The sequence below is a fragment of the Herpailurus yagouaroundi genome, unplaced genomic scaffold, assembly GCF_014898765.1.
Source record: "Herpailurus yagouaroundi ecotype Mexico unplaced genomic scaffold, PumYag 215, whole genome shotgun sequence".
NCBI classification, from domain to species: domain Eukaryota; kingdom Metazoa; phylum Chordata; class Mammalia; order Carnivora; family Felidae; genus Herpailurus; species Herpailurus yagouaroundi.
Genome location: NW_024412446.1, coordinates 9805413 through 9819731, shown reverse-complemented (window position 1 = coordinate 9819731; position 14319 = coordinate 9805413). Strand labels below are relative to the sequence as shown.

General features: G+C 40.0%; 1 protein-coding gene across 4 annotated transcripts in view; it reads left to right on the top strand.

The window, feature by feature from the left end:
* Positions 1-14319, top strand: part of SMYD4 (SET and MYND domain containing 4) — a 69494-nt gene that overhangs the window by 7986 nt on the left and 47189 nt on the right. For all 4 annotated transcript variants that reach the window (XM_040455498.1, XM_040455500.1, XM_040455497.1 and 1 more), the window contains exon 3: positions 10955-11099. In XM_040455498.1, coding sequence (XP_040311432.1) covers positions 10955-11099 — 145 coding nt within the window. The remainder of the gene's footprint in view (positions 1-10954; positions 11100-14319) is intronic.

Below are 14319 nucleotides of genomic sequence, written 5' to 3'. Positions count from 1 at the left end.
AAGACTAAAATTCTCAACCTAATGTAGCCAGTAAGACATTGCAGTCTGCCCATCGCCCGTGGCCTCCTCTTACCACACTCCTATTTCCAGCATATTGTTGACATTCTTTCAGTTCTTTTTTCTTAATTTTTTTTTTCAACGTTCATTTATCTTTGAGACAGAGAGAGACAGAGCATGAACGGGGGAGGGGCAGAGAGAGAGGGAGACACAGAATCTGAAGCAGGCTCCAGGCTCCGAGCCACCACGAGATCGTGACCTGAGCTGAAGTCGGACACTCGACCGACTGAGCCACCCAGGCGCCCCATGACCTTCTTTCAGTTCTTAATGTACACCGTGCTTCTTGTCACGTGGCCTTTACTTCCTGTGTCTCTTCTGCCTGAAATGCTTTCCCTGGCTTCTCTCTACTCCTCCGCACCCTAATTAAGTTCTACTTATCCTTCAGGGTCAGCTAGATCTTTCCTCAGGAAAGCCTCCTGAGTCGCAGCTCAGTATATATTAACAACATCACGTAGCTTTCCTTTCCAGGTTCGTGTAATCATTTGATTGACATCTGTCTTCACTGTAGACTATAAACTCCATGAGGGCAAAGATGTTGTCTGTGTTTGTGTTTGTGTAGACAAGAGCAGTGCTGTGTCAAAACAAAACAAAACAAAACAACAGGCATTTAATAAATACTGATTGAATGTCAATCTGGAAATATGTCTAAAGCTCTTCACCAACTGGCACGTATTTATGCTCAATAAGACTCATACATGACAGCCTCATATACATGCAGATACATAAACACATACCTTTCAGGTTCAATGTTAACGTCTTTATCTTTGTGCCAACAACTGCCGATAGTCTGGCACATAGTGGGCACTCAGATTTTAGTTGAATGAAATGATGAGTGCAGTGTTGAGCCTTGCCAGTTCAGGTACTAACCAGGTACAATTAGCATTTTACTTGTTTTGGGGTGGTTTTTTTTTTTTTTTTTTGATACTTGTTTTTCTTTATGATAAATGTTGACAAGATCAAATTCATTCTCATCGTATTTGAAATGATATTTTGGGGCGCCTGGGTGGCGCAGTCGGTTAAGCGTCCGACTTCAGCCAGGTCACGATCTCGCGGTCCGTGGGTTCGAGCCCCGCGTCGGGCTCTGGGCTGATGGTTCAGAGCCTGGAGCCTGTTTCCGATTCTGTGTCTCCCTCTCTCTCTGCCCCTCCCCCGTTCATGCTCTGTCTCTCTCTGTCCCAAAAATAAATAAAAAACGTTGAAGAAAAAAAAAAAGAAATGATATTTAATGAAGTTTAACGGGAAGGTTTCCCCTTTACCGTCTCTTTATTCAATTCTACAGAAACAGCCACAGTTTATTGGAATTTTTTGGTCCTTTTTGTGTATTCTCATACAATTGTAGATATATCTACATTTCTTTTTCTTTATTCTGTCATATTATGTGCTTTGTTCTAGGAGGTTTTCTCCGATGTCACACCTTAATCTTTCTAGCAACCGCATGATATTGCTTATGTAGTTATACCACAATGTAGTTATTCTTTTCCCTGTTGAGGGGCAATTACATTATTTCCAAGTTGTTGCATTTTTACTGTTACAAACAATGCTGCAGTAAGCAACTTTTTTGTATGTTTTTGTACACATATATTCTTAGAAGATAAATAGCTATATCAGTCATTATGAGCATTTTATTTATTTTTTTATTATTGTTTTTAATGTTTATTTATTTTCATGAGAGAGAGAGACAGAGCAAGTGGGGGAGGGGCAGAGAGAGAGGGAGACACAGAATCTGAAGCAGGCTCCAGCCTCTGAGCTGTCAGTGCAGAGCCCGATACAGGGCTCGAAGCCATGAACCATGAGATCGTGATCTGAGCTGAAGTTGGACATTCAACCGGCAGAGCCACCCAGGGCATTTTAAAATGTGATAAATACTGACAAATTGTCTTCCAAAAAGACATTACCGGTACTTTCCTATATCCGCACCAGCACTAGAAAGCAGTAGTCTTTAATTCTGCCAGACTTCAGGACAAAAATACCTTGTTTTTGTTTTGTTTTGTTTTGTTTATTTTTTTTTTCAACATTTATTTATTTTTGGGACAGAGGGAGACAGAGCATGAACGGGGGAGGGGCAGAGAGAGAGGGAGACACAGAATCGGAAACAGGCTCCAGGCTCCGAGCCATCAGCCCAGAGCCTGACACGGGGCTCGAACTCCTGGACCGCGAGATCGTGACCTGGCTGAAGTCGGACGCTTAACCGACTGCGCCACCCAGGCGCCCCTGTTTTGTTTTGTTTTGTTGCATTTTTCTAATTACTAGTGAAAGAATGCATTATTTCTGATGTTACAACCCGTTTATATTTCTTATGCAAACTGTTCATTTGTGTCTTTTGCCTATTTTCCCTCTAGGTTGTCTGTCTTTCTCTTATGAATTTATAAGAGATCTTCAAAAATCTGGTCCTATAATTCTTTGCTATATTTGTGACTAATTTTCCCCCCAACCTATTATTTATCTTTACTTGCAGTGTTTTGCATTGTATATAAATTGTGCATGCTTTAACTTCTATACACCTATATCTTTTTTTTTTTCTGGTTTCTGAGTTATGTGTCTTGCAAATAGTCTTTATTTTCTTCTAACTCCTTTTGTAGTTTTGTGTTTTAGTTTTCACTCAAAACTCCATCTGGAATTTATTTTTGTTCCAATTCTAGTATATGTGCTGCCGAAGCGAGCACTGGAATTTATTTTTGTATGTGATGTAAGAGAATGTGCTAACTTTTTTCCAGATGATTTTTCCTAGGCATTTATTGAATAGTCCGTGATATCCTTAGTGCCTCAAAACGCCATATTCGTTAAAAATTGAATTCCCACTTGCCACAAATTTGTTCCTAGACTCTATTTCTATGTCAAAACCAAAGGGTTTTTACTGTGACTTTATAGTATCATACTAGAATTCTTTCAGCTTCAAGTGACAGAAACCCAGCTCACATTAGGAAATTTATGCACTATGAAACTAGGATGTCCAAGGCAGATCTGTTTGCAAGCAGAGTTGTGTCCAGGGGCTCAGATGTCATCAGACTGTAGCTCTTCATCTCGCAGGTAAATTGCACACCTGGCGGGCATAATCAACACTGGTAGCCTTGGACACGTCCTGCAAGCTTAACAACCACAAGAAAAGAGGCCATCTTTCCTGAGAATTTGGGCAGAAAAGGTCTAGATCAACCTAATTGTGGACTCCAGTCCACCTAATTTTGACTGCCTGATGCATCCTTTCAACCACAAGCGTGAGGCCTTTCTGATTGGCCAGGCCTATAGCACGGTGCTCAACCCTATTGCCACATTAGGGTCTTCCCTACTTCAGCCACAAGAAATGGTTTCCTCCCTGAGATTTTATTACCAGAAGTGGAAGGAAGGAACACTGGAAAGCATGGAAGGCTCGTATAGATGTGGCTTTGCTGTCTGGTAGGCCAAGTTCCCACACAGTCATATACTTCTTCTTTTTCAAGAATGTCTTGGCTAGGGGCGCCTGGTGGCCTAGTCGGTTAGGCGTCTGACTCCAGCTCAGGTCGTGATCTCACAGTTGGTGAGTTCGAGCCCCACATCGGGCTCTGTGCTGTCGTCAAAGAGCCTGCTTCGAATCCTCTGTCCCCCTCTCTCTCTCTGCCCCTCCCCCTGCGCTTGCACACGTGCTCTCTCTCTCGAAAATAAATAAATACTTTCTAAAAAATGTTGTTGGATGTTTGATGCAGATTGTGTTGAACTTACAGATTCATTTAGGGAGACTTGACACCTTTACAATGTTAAATTTCCTCCTCCAAGTAAAAGGTATGTCTTGCCATTTGCTTAGGGCTTCCTTCATATCCTTAAGTAAAGTTCTATCATTTTCTTTGTATAGGTCTTGCACATTCCCTCTTAGATTTATTCTTCCTTATTGTAAGATTATTGTTATCGTGAATAAGACTTTTTTGCGCCCAATTACATTCTCTGACGATTGGTGTATAAAGGCTAGGAATTTTTGTATCCTACAGCTGCCTAACTGTATTTTCACAATATTTTATTGTTTTTATGCCAATTCACTTGGAATTTTTAGGTAAGTAGCTATATCTGCAAATAGCAATCCTCCTTTCCAATATTTTTACCTCTCATTTTATCTTTTGATTATAACATTAGTTAGACCTCCAATGCAGTATTGAATAGTAACAGCCATTTAGGACATTTGCCATAGGTTTATAGTACATACCCATTTTTAATTTAAGGAAGTTGTCTATATCATAAATAGGTCTTGAATTTTTTTTTAATGTTTATTTTTGAGAGAGAGAGAGACAGAGTGCGAGTGGGAGAGGGGCAGAGAGAGAGGGGTAGACACAGAATCCAAAGCAGGCTCCAGCCTCTGAGCTGTCAGCACAGAACCTGACACGGGGCTCCAACTCACCGCAAGATCATGACCTGAGCCACCCAGGCACCCCCAAAAAAAATTTTTTAGGTATAGAATGTTCTTATTCTTAGCAGAGGTCTGCTGAAATGCGTAGAGGTGAACTTTTATGATGACTGTACTTACTTCAAATGGCTCCGAAAAAACATGTATATACAGACATGTGGGAGTTAACACACTATTGTTTCTCAGCTCCATTCTCAATCCTCTGTACTCTGTGGAACTTGATGCATTGCCAGTTGACTCCATGAGAGGCCCTCAGTAGGGCTCCAGAGACAGAAGGCAAGACTGGAAGAAGGAACTCAGTTCTGTCTGCTCCCTAATTAGCATCCACATGAAAAAAACACAGTTAGACTTTTCACCTTATACCATATATAAAAGCTAACTCAAAATAGCCCAAGGACCTAAACTTCAGAGCTAAAATTATAAAACCTTTAGAAGAAAACCTAAGGTGGAAGCTTATGACATTGGCTGGCAATGATTTCTAGGCTATAACAGCAAAGACACTGGCAACAAAAGTAGACAATTTTGAAAATTAAAACAGTTTGTGCATAAAAAGACAATATCAACAGAGTAAAAAAGGCAACCCACAGAAGGGCACCTGGCTGGCTCAGTGGGTAAGAGAGGACATGTGACTCTTGATCTTGTGTCGTGAGTTTGAGCCCTATGTTAGGTGGAGAGATTACTTAAAAAAATAAAAATAAAAGATTTTTTTTTAAAAAGGCAAGCCACATAATGGGAGGAAATATTAGCAAATCATGTACCTGATAAGGAGAACTCCTAAAACTCAATAAGAGAACAAACAACCTGATTTTAAAAATGGGCAAAGGATTTGAATAGAGATTTCTCCAAAAAGGATATATCAATAGCCAACAAGCACATGGAGAGGTGCTCTCTTTTTTTTTTCTGTTTATTTATTTCTGAGAGAGAGACAGACATGAGTGGGGCAGGGGCAGAGAGAGAGAGACACAGAATCCGAACCAGTCTCCAGGCTCCAAGCCATCAACACAGAGCCTAATGTGGGGCTCGAACCCATGAACCGCGAGATCATGACCTGAGCCAAAGTCAGACGCTTAACTGACTGAGCCACCCCGGCACCCCTGGAGAGGTGCTCTTAACATCACTAATAACTAGGGAAATGCAAATCCAAACTACAGTGAGATACCACCTCACATTCATTAGGATGGATACTAGGAAAAAACAAACAAACAAACAGAAAATAGCTCATGTTGGGGAGGATGCGGAGAACCTGGAGGCCTTGTGCACTGCTAGTGGGAATGTAAAATAGTGTAGCTACTATGGAAACCAGTGTCATTCCTCAAAAATTAAAACTAGAATTAATATATGGTCCAGCAACCCTACTTCTGCATGGATACCCCAGAGAATTGAAAACAGAACTCAAACAGATATTTGCACACCAGTGTTCATGGCAGTATTTTTCATAATAGCCAGAAATGGAAACAGCCCAAATGTTGTCCATCCACGGATGAATGGATAAACAAAATGTGGTATCTACATACAATAGAGTATTATTCATCCATAAGAGGAAATGAAATTCTGGTACATGCTACAACATGGATGAATCTGGGAACAGTATGCTAAGTGAAATTAGCTAGGCATAAAAAGGATAAATATTATATGATTCCACTTATCTGAGTTACCTAGAGTAGACATTCATAGAGACAGAACATAGAATAGAGGTTAGCAGAGGCTAGGAAGAGGGAGGAATGGGGAGTTATCAAATTATTTTTTTTTAAGTTTATTTATTTATTTTTAGAGACACACAGAGCACAAGCAGGAGAGGGGCGGGGGGAGGGGGGGGACAGAGGATCCAAAGCAGGCTCTGTGCTGACAGCAGGGTGCCTGACATTGAATTTGAACTCACGAACCATGAGATCATGACCTGACCCGAAGTCAGATGCTTTACCCACTAAGCCGCCCAGGCACCCCTGAGGAGTTATTTTTTAATGAGGACAGAGTTTTCAGTTTGGGATGGTGACAAAGTTATGGAAATGGATAGTGGTGACAATTGCGTAATATTGTTAATGTACTTAAGCCACTGAACTGTATACTTAAAAATAGTTAAAGTGTCAATTTTGTCATGTGTATTTTACCACAGTAAAAATAATTAGAAAAATTGTTTTGGCATACCTGGGTGGCTCAGTTGGTTGAGCATCTGACTTCAGCTCAGGTCATGATCTCATGGTTTATGAGTTCGAGCCCTGTGCTGACAGTTCAGAGCCTAGAGCCTGCTTCAGATTCTCATTCTCTCTGCCCCTCCCCCACTTGTGCTCTGTCTCTCAAAAATAAATAAATGTAAAAAAAAAATTATTTGTTTTGGGGCACCTGGGTGACTCAGTCGGTTTAGTGTCCAACTCTTGATTTCACCTCAGGTCAACATCTCAGGATTGTGGGATCATGCTGGGTGTGAAGCCTGCTTGAGATTCTCTCTCTCTCCCTCTAGCACTCTCTCTCAAAAAAACAAAAACAAAAACAATAGGGGTGACCAGGTGGCTCAGTGGGTTAAGCGTCCGACTTCAGCGCAGGTCATGATCTCACGGTTTGTGAGTTCAAGCCCCACATCAGGCTCTGTGCTGACAGCTCAGAGCCTGGAGCCTACTTCAGATTCTGTGTCTCTCTCTCTCTCTCTGTTCCTCCCCCACTCACACTCTGTCTCTCAAAGAATAAATAAACATTAAAAAAATTTTTTTAATCTTCAATATATATATATATAAATATATTTTTTAAGAAAGAAAAATTGTTTTATCTCACTTCCTCAAATTTTTTATCATACTATTCCAGAAGAAAATTTGGAATATGAAAAAGAAAAAGAACATCCATTTGCTTTTCAAAACTTTGAATCAATTACTGAGTTAACTTGATGCCTGAAGAAAAGAATGAATTATTGCAACTTAGTTCTTAATTGCACTAAAGAACAATTATACAACACTGAATTTATCATTTTGGATTAAGATAAAGAGTATCCATTGTTAGGCAAGAAGAGTTTTGCTATAATTATTATTCACCACAATCTTTTTTGCTTGAACTAGGATTTTCAGATTTACCCTAATTTGAAACAAAACAAAAACAAACAGGAAAAAAAAACCACAACAGACTCTATGGTTCACCAGACACACATAGGGTATTATCCTCGTATTGTTTTTAGACTGGAATAAACTTAGAACAGGCAAGCACACCTTTTAAATTAAAATTTTTTAATTAAAATTTCTAATTTTCCTTTTTATATTATTTATTTTGATATTTTTCTATATTGTATCTAAATACTAATAAAATATTTGATATTAACTCATACATAGTAAAGATAATGTTTTGTGAAATTTCAATACATCTGTACATAGACACATCAGACTGAATCACAGTGTAAAAGATATTTCTTATTATGGGTCTTTGTAAACAAAAATTTGAAAAACATTCTACACTTCTGATCTCAATTTCTTTGAGAAGAAATGCTTAAGAGAATTTTTAGTTTTCAGGGCACCTGGGTGGCTTCGTCAGTTAAGCTTCTGAGTGGGCTCAGGTCATGATCTCATGATTTGTGAGATTGAGCCCTGCGTCAGGCTCTGCACTGACAGCACAGAGCTTGCTTGGGATTCTCTCTCTCCTGCTATCTCTGCCCCTCCCCCACTCATGCTTGCTTGCTTACTCACTCTCTCAAATAAATACATATTTTAAAAATTAAAAAAAATTGGGGGGTACCTGGGTGGCTCAGTTGGTTGAGCATCTGACTTCAGCCCAGGTCATGATCCCACGCTTCGTGGGTTCGAGCCCCACGTCAGGCTCTGTGCTGACGGCTCAGAGCCTGGAGCCTGCTTTGGATTCTGTCTCTCTCTCTCTCTCTCTCTCTCTCTCTTTCTCTCTGCCCCTCCCCCACTCTGTCTCTTTGTCTCCCAAAAATAAACAAAAACTTTTTTTAATGTTTATTTTTGAGAGAGAAAGAGAGAGCAGAAGCAAGCGGGGGGGGGGGGGGGGCGGGGAGCAGAGAGAGAGGGAGACACGGAATCTGAAGCAGGCTCCAGGCTCTGAGCTGTCAGCACAGAGCCTGACACGGCTCAAATCCATGAACCGTGAGATCATGACCTGAGCCAAAGTTGGACGCTTAACCCACTGAGCCACATAGTCACCCCTAAAGAATTTTTTAAAAAGGGAATTTTTATTTTTCACATTATGCATATTTTACTTTCTTTACAGTTAAAGAGAGAGTCTAGGGTATTCTGTTTCTCCTTGTTGGCAGAATGGTGTATTCTCCGTTGCCAGTGTGTGTGTTTATTTGTGGGGTTTTTTATGTTTATTAATTTATTTTTGAGAGAGAGAGCAGGAGAGGAGCAGAACAAGAAAGAGAGAAAGAATCTCAAGCAGGCTTCGCATTGTCAACACAGAGCCCAATGCAGTGTTCAAACTCACAGACCGTGAGATCATGACCCCTGCCTAAACCAAGAGTTAGACACTTAGCCTTTTCAGGTTGAAATAATTTCAGAATTATTTGTAAAATAGTAATTTTACAATAGTAGTAGTAATTTTTACAATAAAATTTATAAAAATAGTACAAATAATTGCTGTGTAATATACTTTGTTAAGTATATTTTTAAAAGTATATACTTTTAAGAAGTATATACTTTGTTAAGTATATTAAGTATAACAAAGTAATATACTTTGTTAAGTAACAAAAATTCAATCAAGTAAATTTTTTTAAGTTCATTTATGTATTTATGAGAGAGAGAGAGAGAGATTGAGAGAGAGAATACCAAGCAGGCTCCTAGCTGACAGCACAGAGCCCATGCAGGGCTCAAACTCACAAACTGTGAGATCATGACCTGAGCCAAAATCAGGAGTCAGACACTTAACCGACTGAGTCACCCAGATGCTCCAACCAAGAAAATTTTATTTTGTTTTATTTTACTTTATTTTTATTTTTAAAAATTTTAATGTTTATTTTTGAGAGAGAGAGAGCACACATGCACACACGAGCATGGGGGAGGAGCAGATTGAGGGAGAGACAGGATCCCAAACAGGCTCCACTCTGACAGCAGAGAAACTGATGTGGGTCTCAAACTCATAGACTGCGAGATCATGACCTGAGCCTAAGTCAAATACCCCTCAACCAACTAAATTTTAATGATCTAGTTGGCTTTGTTAATTGATTCATGAATTGAGCAGCATCCCAACTAGCAAATAGAAGGGAGCTCCAAAGGGCTATGGAAAAGGGAAGGTTTTTAAAAGTAGAGGGACGCCTGGGTGGCTCAGTCAGCTAAGCCTCCGACTTTGGCTCAGGTCATGATCTCACAGTTCCTGGGTTTGAGCCTCTCGCCCAGTTCTGCGCTGACAGCTCAAAGTAGGGAGGATGTGGGTGCCTGGGTGGCTCAGTCGGTTAAGTGCCCTACTCTTGATTTCGGCTCAGGTCATGATCTCAGGGTCATCATATCATGGTCCTGATCTCACAGTCGTAAGATCCGAGCCCTCATCAGGCTCCTTGCTGACAGCTTGGAGCCTGCTTGAGATCCTCATTCATTCTCCCTCTCTCTCTCTCTCTCTCCCCCTATCCCTCTCTCTGTCTTAAAATAAACAAACATTTAGGGATGCCTGGGTGGCTTGGTTGGTTGGGCATCTGACTTTTGGTTTTGGTTCAGGTGGTGATCTCACAGTTTGTGGTTTCTAGCCCCTTGTGAGGCTCTTCGCTGACGGCGAGAGCCTGTTTGGGATTCTCTGTCTCCCTCTTTCTCTGTTCCTCTCTCCCTCTCTCTCTCTCAAATAAATAAATATTTAAAAATAAATAAATAAACTTAAAAAAATAAAGGTAGAGAGAGTGTGGAGAAAAAGGAAATTATTAGCAAAGAATCCATTGTTTTAGGCAAGGTCACCCTCCTAAGGCGAATGGAAGGGGTCTGTCAGTAAACTTACTAGTGCTGACCAGTAAATTCCTATCTGGAGGTTAAAGGTTACATTTCTGGGGTCTTGCAACTGCAGTCAACTTAGGTATTAAGTCTTGGTTTACTGACTTGGGTCCTTAGCAAGTGATACCATTTGGGGCCTGTGACTTTCTTTTCAGTATTTTCTTTCAGATTCCCCAAATGTTAATACTTTACTACATTTACTTTATGATTCATTTTCATTTTCTCTTTCTCTTTCCCTACCTCTCCCTCCCTCTTCCCCTCTCTTTCCTCCTTCTGTCAGCCATTCACTCAAGTATTTTCAACACAGTTTAAGTGGAGAATACTCTGCTACAAAACCATGTATTATGTTATTCTCCACACCTAAGCTTTTTTATGATACATTATCGTAGGGGTGGTAATTATAAAATAAATAATTAGCATTCTGTCCTCTAAATAGAAATTCTGGTATCTATGCCTCTGAGGCCATAAGATTCCCCCCCCCCCCATTCACATTACACGATACAGACAACCTCATGTGTCCCTGTGTTTTGCAGGTAGGTACTCACGACGTTTCAAGTGCAGTGGTTAAGTTACTTCCCTTGAAATAACAAATGTGTGCTTTTTTTGTTTTGTTTCTTTCTTCATGAAGACCCGAGGATGAGATGTTTTTACAAAATCTGTCTAGGGGCTACCTGGTGGAAAAGGACCCCAACGCTCCCCTTTTCTACAGAGAAGAAGGAAACAAAAAATTTCAGCAGAAGGATTATATGGGAGCCACAGTGCTGTACTCTAAGGTAAGGCACCGCATCTCAGCAGAGGGGCTACCAACGATTCCGCGATGCGTAGTTCTTCAGGTCACAGAACCTTACTGCTGACTTGTGTAGCCAGTGGTTCCCTTGTTTACAATTTGTGAACTGAATTTGAAAAAGAAAACTGGCAGAATTCTGCCGTTGGTTATATGCCAAAACAAAGGCATATACGCACCCTGAATTCCATCAAGAAACTTCTATTCCTGAATTCCCTCAGATACCCTGTAGCAATAGGCTTATTGGACCCATGGCTCTGCCTTGCCCGGGTCTGTCAGCTGTCACTGAATTGTGTGCCCTTTGTATCAGAATGACTGATGAGGCTGTTGGTTTGATAGTCCCAATTTAGAGGCCAGCTAGGTGTTTGGTCAGCCGCAATGTTCGCTTACAACCGGTATGACTTAGGTTCACTTGGAAAGGAAAATAAGCCCAACTGCCACAGCCTATTTAAATCCCATCTTGAAGGTTGTCAATAGATACAGCAGTACCTAGGAGATGACTACCACGATGAAGCAAATATCTCAATAAAGCTAGCCAAATGAATTTCTTGGCTTCCCAGTTATGTTCACACTACACTATTTATTGTCTACTAAGTGTGCCATAGCATTATATCAAAAAAATGTGCATACCTTAAATTAAAAGTACTCTATTGCTAAAAAAAAAGCTGTCAGCTGAGCTTTCAGCAATTCGTGATCACTGATCACAGCTCATCGTAATGAATATAATGATGAAAGTTTGAAATATGGCAAGAATTGCCAAAATGTAACACAGAGACACAATGAACAATGTGAGCAAAGGCTATCAAATGGTGCTGATAGACATGCTCAATGCAGGATTACCACAAACCTTTACTTTGTAATAAAAAAAAAAAACGCCATGTGTGTGAAGCACATTAAAATGAGGTATGCCTAGGGGCGCCTGGGTGGCTTGGTGGGTTAAGCGTCTGACTTCAGCTCAGGTCATGATCTCACACTCCGTGAGTTCGAGCCCCGCGTCAGGCTCTGTGCTGACGGCTCAGAGCCCGGAGCCTGTTTCAGATTCTGTGTCCCCCTCTCTCTCTGCCCCTCCCCTGTTCATGCTCTCTCTCCATCTCAAAAATAAATAAACGTTAAAAAAAAAAATTTTTTTTTAAATGAGGTATGCCTATATTTATTTTTTAATATTTATTTGAGAGAGAGAGAGAGCATGAGTCGGGGAGGGGCAGAGAGAAGAGGGAGACACAGAATCTGAAGCAGGCTTCAGGCCCTGAGCTGTCAGTACAGAGCCTGACGCAGGACTCAGACTCACAAACCATGAGATCATGACCTGAGCCGAAGTTGGATGCTTAACCAACTGAGCCACCCAGGCGCCCGAAATAAATAAACTTTAAAAAATGAAATGAGGGGCGCCTGGATGGCGCAGTCGGTTAAGCGTCCGACTTCAGCCAGGTCACGATCTCACGGTCCGTGAGTTCGAGCCCCGTGTCAGGCTCTGGGCTGATGGCTTGGAGCCTGGAGCCTGTTTCAGATTCTGTGTCTCCCTCTCTCTCTGCCCCTCCCCCCATTCATGCTCTGTCTCTCTCTGTCCCCCAAAAAATAAATAAACGTTGAAAAAAAAATTTAATAAATAAATAAATAAATAAAAATAAAAAATGAAATGAAATAAAATAAAATAAAATAAAATAAAATAAAATAAAATAAAATAAAATAAAAACTAAGCATCACTGAGCTAGATTTTGATCAGGAAGAGTGGCTTTTAACAATCTGAGGCTTTTATTGTCCTGCTTCCATCATAGAAACTGAAACAAGATCCCTGAGAGACTTCCGTCCATAATTTTTAAGAGATAAATATGGGCTTAAAGCAGGAATGTACCAATCCTCTCACCACGTCTGTGATCTTGTATATTTAAAAGAATGAGTGTAGGGGCACCTGGGTGGCTCAGTCGGTTAAGCATCTGACTTCAGCTCAGGTCATGATCTCACGGCTTGTGAGTTCAAGGCCCGTGTTGGGCTCTGTGCCGACAGCTCAGAGCCTGGAGCCTTTTCAGATTCTGTGTCTTTCTCTCTCTCTCTGCCCCTCCTCCACTCACACTCTGTCTCTCAAAAATAAATAAACATTAAATTTTTTTTTTTTTAAATAAAAGAATGAGTGTAAATTTGAAGGGTAAACACCTTTACTCTGAATCTTTAACAGGGCTAAGCTTAACATTTGGAATTAGTTTTCCAACAACTCTCAGACTTCTAACAATAGCCTCTATAACTGATAAGAGCCCTAAATTGTAATGTTATAAAGTATTTGGTTGAATAATGTGAATTCATGATTCCTGATGAAGTAAGTAAGGATCCACTGATAAGTGGCTTAATAGTTCCTTTTTACAGAGCTAATCTCTTCAAGTTTATGCATGTGCATCAGAAATGTGATCATATGGGAAGTTGTTCAAGGAAAACAAGTAAAATAAAAAGGGAAATCAGACAAAAAATTAAGGTTTGCTCTGTATGTGAAAGGAGATGAGCCTTCCTATTTCATGAAGCTAGTATTTTGGGGATTATGGTACTTTGCAATTTTCTACAAACCTGCTATTTTCTCTTTTTTTAAATAATATTTGTTGTTTCTATCTGATTATAAAAGTACTATGTTTTGTAAGTTACTTGGAAAATATAGAGAAGCATAAGGAGTAAAAAAGTCACATAGTCAGGGATAGGCACTGTTAACATTTTTGCTTATATCCATCCCGACACTTTTTCCTCTGAAAATATGTTTTTCTTTTACAAAATTGGTATAATGCTGCACTTACTGTTTTGTAATCTGCTTTTTTCCCTCAACAATTTATTGTGACCATTTTCTCATGTTATTAAATTTTCCACTAGCACATGATTTTTTTATGGCTAGTTTAGTGTTCCATTACAGAGAACTATGCTTGATTTAACATCTCCTAATGTTGACAGATTGCTTGGTATCACAAGGCTACAAGGAGTGTCTTTCTATGTAAATATTTTTACGCATCTGATTACTTCCTTAGGATAAATTCCTAGAAGAGAATTTGCTGGGTCAATTTAAATGTATTATTCTAAGCCTTTGGTACTTGGTGCTGGATTGTTCTCTAGGAAAAAACTAGTTAACAACCCTTCTAGTAAAATATGGGAATGTTCATTTCTCTGAATCCTCAGCAATACTAGTTTTTAAGATTTTGTTATTATTTTAGCTATTTATTTTTAATATGAAATGTGTC